The sequence below is a fragment of the Oryx dammah genome, unplaced genomic scaffold (assembly GCF_014754425.2).
Source record: "Oryx dammah isolate SB20612 unplaced genomic scaffold, SCBI_Odam_1.1 HiC_scaffold_28, whole genome shotgun sequence".
Taxonomy (NCBI): Eukaryota; Metazoa; Chordata; class Mammalia; order Artiodactyla; family Bovidae; genus Oryx; species Oryx dammah.
Genome location: NW_024070212.1, coordinates 43,024,072 through 43,038,960, shown reverse-complemented (window position 1 = coordinate 43,038,960; position 14,889 = coordinate 43,024,072). Strand labels below are relative to the sequence as shown.

Here is a 14,889-nt window from a genome sequence, read left to right as displayed (position 1 = left end):
ATCAGTTCTTCCAGTGAATATTCAGGACTGATTTCCTTTAGGATTGACTGGTTGGATCTCCTTGCAGTCCAAGGGACTCTCAAGGGTCTTCTCCAACACCACAGTTCAAAAGCATTGATTCTTTGGCTCTCAGCTTTCTTTATGGTCCAACTCTCACATCCATACATGGCTACTGGAAAAACTATAGCTTTGACTATATGGACCTGTGTAGGCAAAGTAGTATCTCTTTTCCTCTTTTGCTCTTTTCCCACTCACACTCCAGGTACCAACCTTGACAAACCACTTGCAGTTTTTAGAAACTTCAAAGTAAACTTGCTTTTAGGATGGTACACACTATTTGCTTTACATTGACTGTATATCACATTTTATCTAGTTGTTTTTATTTTTCCCTTTAGGCCTGAGTTCTTGGGGCAGAGTCAGTTTTTCACCCTTCATCTTAGTTCTTAACACAGGAAGTAAGGATGGATGCTGAGTGAGTGCTGCTGGGTGAGTGACAGGGAGCGAGCCAAATCCTCATAGTTTTTCTTGCTGTTTCCACAGTCCCTGTGCAGATCAATTGGTTTCTTTCTTCCTGTCCTCCTTCCTCTCCTACTAGCCAAAATCTTTCAGTGGCTTACCTTTTCCTACAGAATTCATTTTATGCTCATTATCAATTATAGCCTCTAGTCATCAGTCTTCAGTTGGCCTGTGCAGCTATATTTCCCGTATTTCGTCTTATGCGTGAGGTAGCCACTCAGTCATGTCCACCTCTTTGCAGTGCCATGGACTGTATAGCCCACCAGGCATCTCTGTCCATGGAATTCTCTCAGCAAGAATACTGGAGTGGGTAGCCATTCCATTCTCCAGGGGAGCTTCCCGATCCAGGGATCAAACCTGGGTCTCCCACATTGCAGGCAGCTTCTTTACCATCTGAGCCACCAGGGAAGGCCATGTTTCTTCTTGACTACCTCCAAGCCTATTTCTTATCCGTTCTTTTATCATGCTCTATACCATAACAGCTCTGTGGTTTTATTCATGCCACACCCTCATCCCTTCATTGCCTAGCCATTTAACACTTGGAATGTCCCCTACCCCTGTTAGAATCAATCCTCCATTCTGTATCTTTCTATATTCTAATTTAATTTTTTTCCTCCATTATTATATATATCACATTCTGCTTTGAATGACTGCCTTTGGTTTTTGTTTTATTTTCGCATATCTATTTTCTGTTAGATTGGCTTCCCTGGTGGCTCACTGGTAGAGAATCCACCTGCCAGTGCAGGAGATGTGGGTTCTATCCCTGGGTTGGGAAGATCCCCTTGAGAAGGAAATGGCAACCCACTCCAGTATTCTTGCCTGGGAAATCCTGTGGACAGAGGAGCCTGGTGGACTGTAGTCCATGGGGTCACAAAAGAGTTGGACAAACAACAACAACAACATTCTATTAGATAATAACTCCTTGAGGTAAGAGCTGAATTAGTTTAAAGCTGAAAGCCATAGGCAAGGCTCAGTTCAGTTCATTCGCTCAGTCATGTCCGACTCTTTGCAAACCCATGGACAGCAGCACGCCAGGCCTCCTTGTCCAATGCCAGCTCCCAGAGTTTACTCAAACTCATGTCCATTGAGTCGGTGATACCATCCAACCATCTCATCCTCTGTTATCCCCTTCTCCTCCTGCCTTCAATCTTTGTCAGCATCTTTTCCAATGAGTCAGTTCTTCACATCAGTTGGCCAAAGTATTGCAGTTTCAGCTTCAGCATCAGTCCTTCTAATGAATATTCAGGACTGATTTCCTTTAGAATGGACTAATTGGATCTCCTTGCAGTCCAAGGGACTCTCAGGAGTCTTCTCCAACACCACAGTTCAAAAGCATCAATTCTTCGGTGCTCAGCTTTCTTTATAGTCCAACCTTCACATTCATGCATGACTATTGGAAAAACTATAGCTTTGACTAGATGGACATTTGTTGGTTAAAGTAATATCTCTGCTTTTTAATATACTGTCTAGGTTGTTCATAGCTTGTCTTCCAAGGAGCAAGTGTCTTTTAATTTCATGGCTGTAGTCACCATCTGTAGTGATTTTGGAGCCCCCCAAAATAAAGTCTGTTACAGTTTCCCCATCTATTTGCCTTGAAGTGATGGGACCAGATGCCATGATCTTAATTTTCCAAATGTTGAATTTTAAGCCAACTTTTTCACTCTCCTCTTTCACTTTCATCAAGAGGCTCTTTAGTTTTTCTTTGCTTTCTGCCATAAGGGTGGTGTCATCTGCATATCTGAGGTTATTGATATTTCTCCTGGCAATCTTGATTCATCCAGCTTGTGCTTCATCTTGCCCAGCATTTCTCATGAGGTACTCTGCATATAAGTTAAATAAGCAGGGTGACAATATACAGTCTTGATATGCTCCTTTTCCGATTTAGAACCAGTCTGTTGTTCCATGTCCAATTCTAACTATTGCTTCTTGACCTGCATGCAGATTTCCCAGGAGGCAGGTCAGGTGGTCTGGTATTCCCATCTCTTTAAGAATTTTTAACAGTTTGTTGTGATCCACATAGTCAAAGGCTTTGGCATACAGGCAAGGTAACTTGGGGCTATTTAGTCACTCTGGAAAGAACATGTGTTTTGACTTGGTTTTAATCTCTATAATGCCACATAAAGTTATGTGATCTCCTTTGTATATTTCTCCCAGTTTCTCCTTTGTATATGTCTCCCAAAAGCTAGACAATATTACAAAATTTGCAGCATTATAATGCAGATTAAATGAAATAATGTATGTAAAACAGATAGCTTAATATGGTGGCCTGTGGCAGAAATACAATAAATGCTCATTATTATTGTTGCTGTTCCTAGTACTAAAGTATTGAAGAAGAATATTGTTTTGTTTTCCTGAGCTCTTAGTATTAATGGTTTTCATTTAATCATGTGACTCCTTTTTAGCTGAATATAACTGAAGCTAGAGATTACCACATTAGCCTGTGGTTAAATCTATTATTTTCACTATGTTACATTCTTTTATTACTTATTCTGATATTTCAACATTTTCCTGGCAAAAAGGATTGTTTACTTCTTCAGTTTTTCCATCAACAGAGGGCCAATTTTCCAGTGTTTGTGAAATGAATGATTCAAACTTTAATCTTTTAAAACTCAGTCTTTATGTTGTTTTGTGGTAGAAACTATGAATTGAATTTCCTACCTTTAGAGTTATTGAAACTTCGTCATGTGGTTAGAGGGGCTTCTTTGGTCTGCCAGGCACCTAACATGTTATTCTCCCACTTTGGTGAAATTATATTGAGTGTTTATGTTCATAACCTTGACTGTGCCATCTGTATGGACATATTTTAGCAAGAATTTGCTAAAATTGCAGTCAACTAAGGGAAGGGAGATCTAATAATATATCTTTATAAATTGGTAGGAAAGATATAGTCCAGATTACTTCTAATTTGAATTAAGTGTTTTTTACTTATTATCAGTTAGAGTTTCCTAAAAGTTAAAATTACGGGAAGATGATTCAGTATGAGGAAATACCTAATGTCACTTTCCTGTTTTTCAAACTAAAGTCATGATGGAGTCATCAATAAAAATGGTCTCTCTATATATATAGCCAGCAAAAATAAGAATTGGTATTATATATTTAGAATGAATTATATAGAATTGAATATATTATCATCTACATTGGTGAGAATAAATCAAGAAATTGCACTGGAAATTAATACCTATCCTGGCAGAGGAATAGGATATTTCCAAAGACTAAAATACTAGAAGAGGAGAGACAGTCAGCTCCCATTCTACCAGCTGATGATGGTGGTGCTGGTGAGGGTTGTGAATAGATAACATTTAGTAGGCAAATTGTCAGACACTGTGAACATCAGTTAATGTGTTCATTATCTCGGGCAATTTTAAATAAAAATTCCTATGGGATAGGCATCATTATTTTTATGTTCATGGAAGAATCTAGGCCTTCAAAAAGTAGTCTACCCAGTGTCATACAGCTTGTGAAAGACCAATATGGAGTCTGAGATCAGTTCAACCTATCATTAATCATATAATCTCAGTGCCATGCTGATAAGGCTACAAACCTTTCTGTGGATTGGAGTGAAGTCAGAGAACAGGACAGGACTTCTTTAAGAATTCAGTAGCTCTGGGCCAGAGCAGAAGTACCAACCAGCCTAGCCACCACTAACAAGGGCTAGCAAGATGGGGAGTTGCAGGTTGGTAAAGAGAAGATTATTGTAAAGCCCTTATGGCGGTGACACCACTTTAAGCTGTCAGGAGGGGAAGCAAGATGGAACATATATGATTTAGATACTGTTTCCTGAAGCTATTTTCAGTAAAGAATTTTGCAGGTCATCCCACTCCAGTGCAGAGCAATTTTAGACCGCAGAACCTAAGTGGAGGAGAAAAAGTGTAGTTACAGTTGGTATAGTTACCTCTTGATCCTAGATATAAAAAAGATACTTTTCCAGTCATTTCCATCTGGCTGTGAAAATGGGAAGATTTGATCCAACCACCCAGGGAAATGAGGTTTTGTAACCAGCGCATGACCTTTCTATGGATCCTGTTTGAGTTTGGTCTGTCAGTAATTTTACCTTAGCTTATTCCCCAGCATCCAAAGTCCACTATTAGACTTCCCATTAATGTCCTGTTGGGCTTCCCAGGTGGCACAGTGGTGAAGAATCCATCTGCCAGTGCAGGAAATGTAAGAGACATGGGTTTGATCTCTGGGTTGGGAAGATCCCCTGGAGTAGGAAATGGCAACCTGCTCCAGTATTCTTACCTGGAAAATTCCATAGACAGAAGAGCCTAGTGGGCTACAGTCCATGAGGTTGTAAAGAGTCAGATATGAATAAGCAACTGAGCATACATACCCCCACAACACCGTTTTAGACATCCTCTATGATTTAGCAAAATAATTACCCCATAGAGTCATCAGTTCAGTTCAGTTCAGTTCAGTCGTTTAGTCATGTCCGACTCTTTGCGACCCCATGAACTGCAGCACGCCAGGCCTCCCTGTCTATCACCAACTCCCGGAGTTCACCCAAACTCATGTGCGTTGAGTCGGTGATGCCATCCAGTCATCTCATCCTCTGCCATCCCCTTCTCCTCCTGCCCCCAATCCCTCCCAGCATCAGAGTCTTTTCCAGTGAGTCAACTCTTCGCATGAGGTGGCCAAAGTATTGAAGTTTCAGCCTCAGCATCAGTTCTTCCAATGAACACCCAGGACTGGTCTCCTTTAGGATGGATTGGTTGGATCTCCTTGCACTCCAAGGGATTTGCAAGAGTCTTCTCCAGCACCACAGTTTATAGTTACCCATAAAAGTAATAAATGTCCTCACTGAGATAGTTTACAAACAAAACGAAAAAGTTAAGAAAAAAAACCTACATATTCCCACCACACACAAACCATGAAAACCAACCCTATATATGAAATCGATCTCCCATGGGTGATAAAGAGTTGGACATGACTGAATGATTAACACTTTACAGATAATAAAATATTTATATAATACCAAACATCTAGTCTGAGGGAAATAAAAGCAAATATGGCTGCAATGAAATAAAGTCAGAGTGAAATTTCATAGCAAAATGAATAAATAAGTGAAAAAAATAAAAATGAATAAAATGAATAAAAATTTTAAGCAAGCATTGAAAGTAAAATAACATTTTTTTTTTTTTATTCTAAGACACACATTATTACCTTTTAACATGTCTGTAATGGTGACCTTCTTAATGACAGCCTCTTTTGAATACTTGGAGTCAAGGAATAGTAGTAATGTATAATGCCTCTTTTATTAATAAAACATGGGAGAAATGGTGTTATTTCTGCTTAACTGCCCCTGCCTTTGGTCTCACTCAGTAAAACCTAGGGCCTTTACCATGGACTGCATAGTAAGATCTGGTCACCCAACTGCTTCTCTGACTGCATCTCCTAGGATCTTCCCTCTTTTTTAACTCTGCCACCTGCTGCAGTCATACTGGTCTTCTTGCTCTTCTTGGACCATCCAGACATGTTTCTATCTCTAGACCATTGTCCTGTTTTTTTTCTCTGCCAGGAATGCTTTTCCTGCTAAGAGCTGTATGATTCACTCTAAGATCAACTTTAGATATGACACTTTCTTATTTAGATTTTCCCCAGCCATCTTATCTAAAATTGATTGTTCTTATACTCCTTATCTACCTTTCTACTTCATTTTTCTTTTTGGCACTTTTGTCAAATGATAGATATTTCATTTGTCTTGCTTATGGTTTGTCTTTGCTGATAGAATATAAGTTCTGGTAAAAGCAGAAATTTTTGTCTGTTGTCTTCATTATTGAATCTCCAGGCCCTTGAAGAATGCCTGATACATAGAAGGCACTTAATAAATACATGTATGTTGAATATAAGAATAAATAAAATATGGATAAATATGTTAAAATTTGTATAAATATAATGTGTTAAATTTAAAGCTATACATTGGTGGGTTCCTTGCTCAAATGTTGCTGGGTGATTTGGGGAGGAGGTGTGACTGTCACACACAGCTTGTCTAATGGAGTGTGGAATAGGTGTCATGTGTCTTGAGATATAAACCTGCCTCTGTTACCAGCTGAATGGAATGTAGCCAGTTAATCCCCTGGGCCTCCAGGCTGGACTGAATAATCTATATGGATGTTATAACATGTTAGTTAATTGAGCATTCTGCTTGAAACAGTTGAAAAGTGAGAAGCAGGAAAGAAAAGCTGAAAATGTGAAACCGTATCTTTTAACATAAATATTATCACCACAAACAGTGGTAATGAGAGAGTTATTGCAAAAGAATTTTGAGATTACTTGTAGTTCATTTTCCTTTGATTTATAAATAGTGAAACTGAGGCCCAAGGTTTGAGAGATTTATCCAAAGTCAAGTGCTATTGGTTGCAGACCTTTAGAACTCTACATGATATCTCTGACTATACCGGCGACTCTTCAAAAAAATATTCTTGTGCTTTTTAAAAATATATAATATTCCTCTTAGATTCAAAGAATTTGCTTAGTGGCAGGAATGCATAGATCAACTGATCTCTCTTTGTGATCTAACTCAGCTTACAGAAGAGATTGGAAAACTGGAAGATAAAGTGGAGTGCGCTAATAATGCCCTGAAAGCAGATTGGGAAAGATGGAAACAAAACATGCAAAATGATATCAAGTCAGCGTTTACAAATATGGCTGAGGAAAACATCCTCTATTATGAACAGGTAATTAGTGATATGCAGGATTGCTTTCTTTTTCTTTTTAAAAAGGTATCCTCTCTCTTACTTTCTGTTTGTCTTGTGTTGAAAGAGTCTGTTCAGGAACCAGGTGTCACATTCAAAGTCCTCTCTGGAGGCTCAGTGCCAGTGGAGCTGCCAGTCAGTAGAGCAACACTAAACCCACCTCCCAACACAAAGTGTTTACCTGTAAGAAGGTGGTGAGCTTTCCTTCCTCCACAGCATGCCCACGTGCCTAATATGAGCTGAGCTTGACGTGAGAGAGAATTCCGCTATCTTCATGTAAAACTCAGAATATAGGGGAAGGGAAAAGAAGTAAGTGCCATTTTGCACATTTAGACTGATCTAAGGTAAGACTCAGGATGACAGGAAGCGATTTAAGTTTAAGAAGTAGCCATAAAGAAAACCTCAAATGTAATATTTATTAATGAAGCAGACAAGAAATTACAAAACCACCATGAGTTGTAGTCATGACTTTTAGCAGTTATACTGAAGTTGTTTTGACCAGTGCCAAATTGAAATGGTTTCATAATATATTACATAAAAAGCTACAAATATTTTATATGTTACAATTGAGCTTATTTAAACACTGATTTTTTTATTTTCTATTTTTCTATTCCCTAATTTTAAACAATACAAATAAACTGAACAGAATCTTATATATGAAAAAAAATTAAATGCTACCATTTTGTTTTGTCTTACCTTCAGTTTCTTGTTTTGGCAGGATCTGACATCTTCAAAAATCATTTGATCGGGCTTCCTAATGATTCTCCTAGCTGATTAAAATTTCGTTTCCTCTCCTTTTCTTACCCGGGCTTCCCAGGTGGTTCAGTGGTTAAGAATCCTCCTGCCAATTCAGGAGACACGGGAAACACGGGTTCTATCCCTGGGTCAGGAAGATCCCCTGGAGAAGGAAATGGCAACCCACTCCAGTATTCTTACCTGGAAAATTCTGTGGACAGATGAGCCTGACTAGTTACAGTCCTTGGGGTCACAAAGAGTTGGATATGACTTAGCCACTGAGCATGCACACTCCTTTTCTTGTATTGTTTGCAAAGTCAGGAAAGAAATAGAAGTTTGAATGAGCAGGAAATTAGTTCATAGTTTATACTTTATGTCCCTTCCATCCCCACCTTTCCTCTGTAGCTATTCAAAAAGGTCAGAAAAGAGCATTAGCTCACTCTAGTTTAGTTCAGTTGGTTTTGTTTCTTTCTTTGTTTACCTTAGGAAAAATGCCTAATCAACATTTTGCTTTTCAAATGATTGTCTTTTTTGAACACAGTAGTGTTTATTTTCAGTGAATTTTATGCTATTGCTTGCTTCATCTAGCTATTCTGAACATACTTTTCCTAGAAGGTATATATTACAATACATCTTTAACCTTATCTCTGTCTGAATATATGACTATATGAAGTTGATACATTAAAAAAAATTATATTTTGTACTCTGTAGTGCTTGCCAGGTTAAAGGTACTTTAAAATATTTTATATTTTGCAAGATTATCTAACTGATACTGATATTTTCATTCAGCAAGAAATACTTGAGCCCCTACTACCACCAGCCACTGTGCTGGGTCCTGGAGAGACCACAGTGTGCAGGACAAACACAATCTCTTTCTCATGTGGTTACAATTAAAATATTATAATAAAAAGTATAATAAGATCCAGGATAGGAAGACTTTGCAAGGGCATCTAACCTAATCTAGAAGGAAAGAGGACAATTCCTCAGAGGATATATTTAAGCTGAGTCCTGAATAATGAATGAGAGGTAGCAAGATTCAGATGTGAGAAAGAGAGTTCCAGGCAGAGAAGACATGCACAAAAGCAGAGAGGTGAGAGAGAACATGTTCAAATTACTGAGGTTCCTTTTGGGAGAGTGGTGGAATAGAGATAGTGTTGAATTGAAAAATGAGGCTTGTAGAGGAGGAAAATGTTTCCCTCAACCCTCATAGGATCCCTGGCTGGGTCTGAAAATGAAACTGACAAGGATAAATTCACAGGAGAAAAAGCATATAAGTTGAATGAATATAATTTCTTTGTGGCACAGGAGCCTTCATCAACAAATCAAGATCAGAAGAAACAGATCTGAGTATTTTTATGTTAGTTTTGATGAAGATTGGGTTGTCGTGTAGAGAGGGATAGATTAAGGAGTATAACGTAAGCCCAGTAAACTGAGGGAGACTTAGCAGGGCCTTTTGTTAGGAGTCTTCTCATGCCCTTGGCTTCGGAGGTAAAGATGCACCTTTCCTCTGGGGATGAGGATCCCACCTCTTACTTGAGGATTTTATGACTTGCCTCAGGAGATAAGGGTTGGAAGAAGGTCAGAGTGACCTTTCTGCTTCTATTTCTCAAACTCTTTCATCTTAATATGACAGTGTGTCATATTTTGTGTTAGTATATCACAAACCCTATTAGGCTGAAAGTGAAAGTGAAGTCGCTCAGTCGTGTCTGATTCTCTGCGACCCCATGGACTGTAGCCTACCAGGATCTTCCTTTCATGGAGTTTTCCAGGCAAGAATACCGGAGTGGGTTGCCATTTCCTTCTCCAGGAGATCTTCCCAACCCAGGAATTGAACCCGGGTCTCCCACATTGTAGGCAGACACTGTACCATCTGAGCCACCAGGGAAGTCTGAAGAAGGCCTTAATAAGCTTTGTTTTTTATTTCTCATTCTAAGGGAAATGGTAAATGCCATTAAAGAGTTTTCAGCAGAGAAGAGACAATTTGGACTTGCCTTTTAGAATGATCATGCAGGCTATATATGGGTCATAGTGGAACAAAACTAAACATATTGAGCCTGGTTAGAAAGTGGAGCAACAAAGACAGAGAGGTGAACTGACATAGAGGTTTCGTGGCAGCAGGCTACAGATTGGAGGACAGATTTAAGTGATTTTCTTTTTAGCAAGTGGTGTTGGAAAGATGGTTTTCTACCTCCCCTCCTTTTTTATTCTATAATAACAACCTTAAGTAAATTAAAATATCTAAAAGGAACTCCCCGTAAGTCTCAGATTTTGAAATGATTTAAAATATTTCTGTTGGATAAAGCAGATTTGTCACTATACGCTTTTTTTTTTAAACAACTTTAACTGTTTTAAATCCACAGAAATAACTTTATCTCTCCTTTATGATAGAACATGGCCACACTGACATTATAGGAGTGCTATGACAATTAATAATTGAAATAATTTTTTAAGAAAGTTAGAATACACATTATACTATAAGTGATTGCGATTATAAAACATATTAGGTTATAAAAATCATGTGACAAACACTCAATACTATGTTGTCTTCTCAATGATAATGTCTGCAAAACTTAGTTCTAAGTTTGGATTTTTAATTTTCTTAAGAGAAAATGTTCATAGTAATTCCACTGAACTTCGACTGAAATGTTCGGATTTTGACTATACCTCTCACATAAATGCACACTTTTTTTTATTCTCATAGATTGCACTCAGTTTATACAAAATACTATCTTCTTAGAAATAGTTAAATTAGCATCACTGTGCCGTATTGCCGTATTGCAAATTTTGTCCCTCACAGCAGTTTATATCTATGTTTTTAACTCTTTCCTCCAAGTGAATTGTATTTCTAAATCTTACTAAAATTATATCAAGTGTATGGCATTTTAGATGGAGATGTTTGGAGGAATCATTGGTTTTCTTTATTATAACTTCATAAGGTCTCTACATCTCAAGTTATTTATTGAGTTTTTTCCTGAGTGAATAACTTTTAACTGATTTGGCACATGATTCCAGGCATAACGGAAATTGAAGCCCTTATATAATCAAGGCTTCCTAATTAACACACAGACTGTATGGCCTGAAACAGCAACAGTCTGCTGTTATCTGTTAACTTCAGAATATGTCAAATATATAAGGAAGTAAAATGTTGCAGAATCTTTCCAGTTCCTTTTTAATTTAATCACATTATTATGGAAATACTTCTTTTTTCATCAACATTTGTAAAAAAGATAAATAAATAATAAACCCCTAATGGGGTTTGCTCCTAGTGTGATAGAAAAAATAGGGTATAAACATTTGTCTTTGGACTTTTATGAAGTGAAATGGTCACAACTTGTTTATAACTTAAAATTTAACTATAAAATGACAGAGGAAAATCAGTTTGTAAATATGAGATATGTCTGTATCAAAGGCCCATTATTGTCTAACTAAAATATTGTACTTAGATGCGTGGATTTACTTAGCAACAGTTGACCTCAAATATAAAACAAGGAACTGAAATAAACTCTGAATAGGTAAAATGAAGCTATTCCCAATTGTGTTCTGTATGACCAGTAACTAAGAATAAACTTGAATCTTTTCTGAAAAAATAAGAAGAACAAAGCAATAAAATAAAAAGTCCCATTAACCATAGGTGAATAATTTCAAAGTATATAAGTATCCAAATAACCAAAGAAAGTTATTTCTTACTAAAATGTGAAGGGATGCTAAAACTATAAACTATGACCTGTTGGATAAAGTGCACAGACATTTTCTAATTGTTCTTTAGTAGGTACAAAATAAGACTGCCCAGGTGGCTCAGTGGTAAAAATCTGCCTGCAGTGCAGGAAAGTGAAGTCACTCAGTCGTGTCCGACTCTTTGTGACCCCATGGACTGTAGCCTATCAGGCTCCTCTGTCCATGGGATTTTCCAGGTAAGAGTGCTAGAGTGGATTGCCATTTCCTTCTTCAGGGGATCTTCCCGACCCAGGAATCGAACCCGGGTGTCCCGCATTGCAGGCAGATGCTTTGCTGTCTAAGCCACCAGGGAAGTACAGTGCAGGAAATGCAGGTTCAGTTCCTGGTTTGGGAAGATCCCCTGGAGCAGGAAATGGCAATCCACTCCAGTATTCTTGCCTGGGAAATCCCATGGACAGAGAAGCCTGGCAGGCTACAGTCCATGGGGTTGCAAGAGTCAGACATAACTTAGTGAATAAACAAAATACAAGGTACAAAATAGTATGTTTTTATTGTTGTTGATGATGCTGATAATTATGATGATGGTGAAGAAATTTAAAAGGAAGGAATCCTTGGTAGATATCATAAACTGAAATAATATGCTCTTTAAAGTTTAATAATATAATCATGAAAAGATCACATAATATTAATTATTGCCAAATAAAATCATTTGTAGTTAACTGAATATAATACTTGAAGTAGTAAAATTTATTTCTTTACATAGTTTATTTTAGAGTTAATATATGGAAGTCTTTTTGGCCTCATTTTCTGGTTTTAGAATTAATACATGTACAAAAACAACAAAAGTTAAGTACACAAATGTATAAAAAAGAAATAAAGAATACCCATAACCTTATCTCCTACAGAGGGGTATACGGAAATGCATTTATAGAAAAATAATTTGCCCTATGCTGATCAAAATATTTTAAAATTTCTTCATTTCCAAATATGTCAACATAAAAACGTGATTACTTATTTGTGTCATGATGACTACAGTGGACATGTGTTATTTTGAGTTCTATATTTTTGTTTGTTTAAACATTTTTCTGTGTAACTTGATCTTTATATAGTATGTAATGTTCATATATCTTTATTAGTGAAGATAACTACTAATAATTGAACATTTATATAAATTTTTATGCTCTCATAAACAATACTATTTAAAATAATTATGAACATTAGACTTAAGATCTTTCTTGATAAGATATTCAAGAAATAGCCAAGATAGAGGTAACTTCATTTCAAATGCTATCAGTCTTATTTAAGAATGTTAGTTGCCTCATGTAAAATCATTCTTTAGGATTCTGTTAACATCAAAACGCTATGCTAAGCAGCATTCAAATTCAAACTTAAATCTTCCCCTTAGGAAAGAATAATAAGTATATGTATTTTTCATTTGATTGATACAGCTTTACAATATATTACTTTTTTAATGAAAGAGTATTTGAATTCATTTAGTTGAATCATAATAAACTGACTTAGTAGAAGGTTGTATTGTTATTGAATAATCAAAATATTTATATCTACATGGGTATCTAGGAAGCAGAAAAACATCTAGTATAGGATGTTTTCTCTGAGATAAAAGAAGAAAAAAAATCATTTCAAGAGATCACAATCTAGCCAAATCAATAACACAACTAATGCTTCCCTAAAATCCAAGTCCAGCTATATACGGGCCATTCAAAAAGCAGAGAAAATTTTAAAAATACACATCATAGAAGTTCTTTTACAAAGTAAGTAACAGATAAGCCTTGAATCTCCTAAAGTTTTCAGGTATAGTTGTTTTTATTTAGAAATTTATTCCTTGTTATATTGGGGAATAGTAAAATAAACTGTAGCAAAAGAGGTTTTTCTTTTACATTCATTGATGTGCTACATATTTTAGAACATTTTTAAAATTTTTCATGAATATTTAAAACACCATGATCCAAGTAAAGGTATCTCCCAAACATTGTGACTTTAAGAGGTTAAAGTTGATAATGATATGTTGATATCATTGATAATGATAATAAAACTGCCAGCTAAGAAGTTTCTGATGAGTGGAATTTATGTATCTGTCTGAGATTTCATTATTTTTTTCTAAATTGGGTCTCCAATAAATTACAGACTTGCTGTTCATCTACAGTAATTGAAAGGAGCAGTGAGGGAGAATAACCTTCCCAAGATCTAACTCCATCCAACAAAGAGGAGCTGTTATGTAATAAGACAGAAACTTGATGACAAAGTACTATTTTGAAAATCTGGGAGTCAAAGAAAAGGAAAGGAAGGAAACCCTGGCCATCTAGTCATATTCCCTAGAATTTAGTAAAGTGATTTGAAAAATTACAAAAAAGTTTAATTTCAGCATCAGTATTATGTCTTTCTTGTAGAGGGGATGGAAGTGATTGAAGGTTTACTCAACTATAGTTGTTTAGTATCATTTTGGTCACAAAGAATGACCTTTAGTTTCTTAGTTTTCCTTTTAAATGTTGGGAGAGAGGCATTGAGCAATTTAAATTATATTTTAATGTTGACAGTCTCTTAAGATGAAATGGAGTAAATAGATACTTTCTTTAAGGTTAATGTGTGTCTCAACTCCCTTTGAAAATCATAAAAACAAAAAGCTAGAATAATTCAGTGTTATCTAGGACAGGGATTTTGGAATCCATATCAGGGTACTTTTCTTTTTACAATCATGCCTCATAACGTTTACTTAAACTGGTACCTTACCGAATCTCTAGAACTCAGGAAGACAGATCTCCTGATGGTGGTTAAACAACCCTTCAGAAAATAACAGTCTCTATTTGGAACTGTTAGAAGAATGTTTCAGAACTACATTATACACCCTAGTGAATTCAGTAGATTTCCATTAATGGTTAAGATAGATTTCCTGAAAAGTAAACATGCTACCAGCTTGAGAGGCTAAGATGCTGAGTTATTTACTCAACCTGACCATTTTTGTGCCAGTTAGAATTTCCAATTCATTACATTCTTTTGTCCACGTTATTGACTTTTTTACTCACTGGAAGGTACTCATTAGAAACCTGATGTCAAGATTAACAAATTTGGGCTACAGTACACCACACGTTTAGGGACCATCCAGTTTATTTAGGGACAGTCATCTTCATCAAAACATCAAGTTTTCGTCTTCTTAACGCCATGATGCTCCATTGAATGCCTAGAAGCTTTTCCCTTTGTATTTTTAGTAAAGAGACCAATGCTATTTGATTATTTAATGATTAATCTTGTCCTT

General features: G+C 36.5%; 1 protein-coding gene across 1 annotated transcript in view; it reads left to right on the top strand.

Annotated features, from left to right (window-relative positions):
* The window catches only part of SNX7 (sorting nexin 7), a 122,504-nt gene that overhangs the window by 94,806 nt on the left and 12,809 nt on the right, over positions 1-14,889 (top strand). Inside the window, exon 8 of the mRNA XM_040232246.1 lies at positions 7,038-7,190. Coding sequence (XP_040088180.1) covers positions 7,038-7,190 — 153 coding nt within the window. The remainder of the gene's footprint in view (positions 1-7,037; positions 7,191-14,889) is intronic.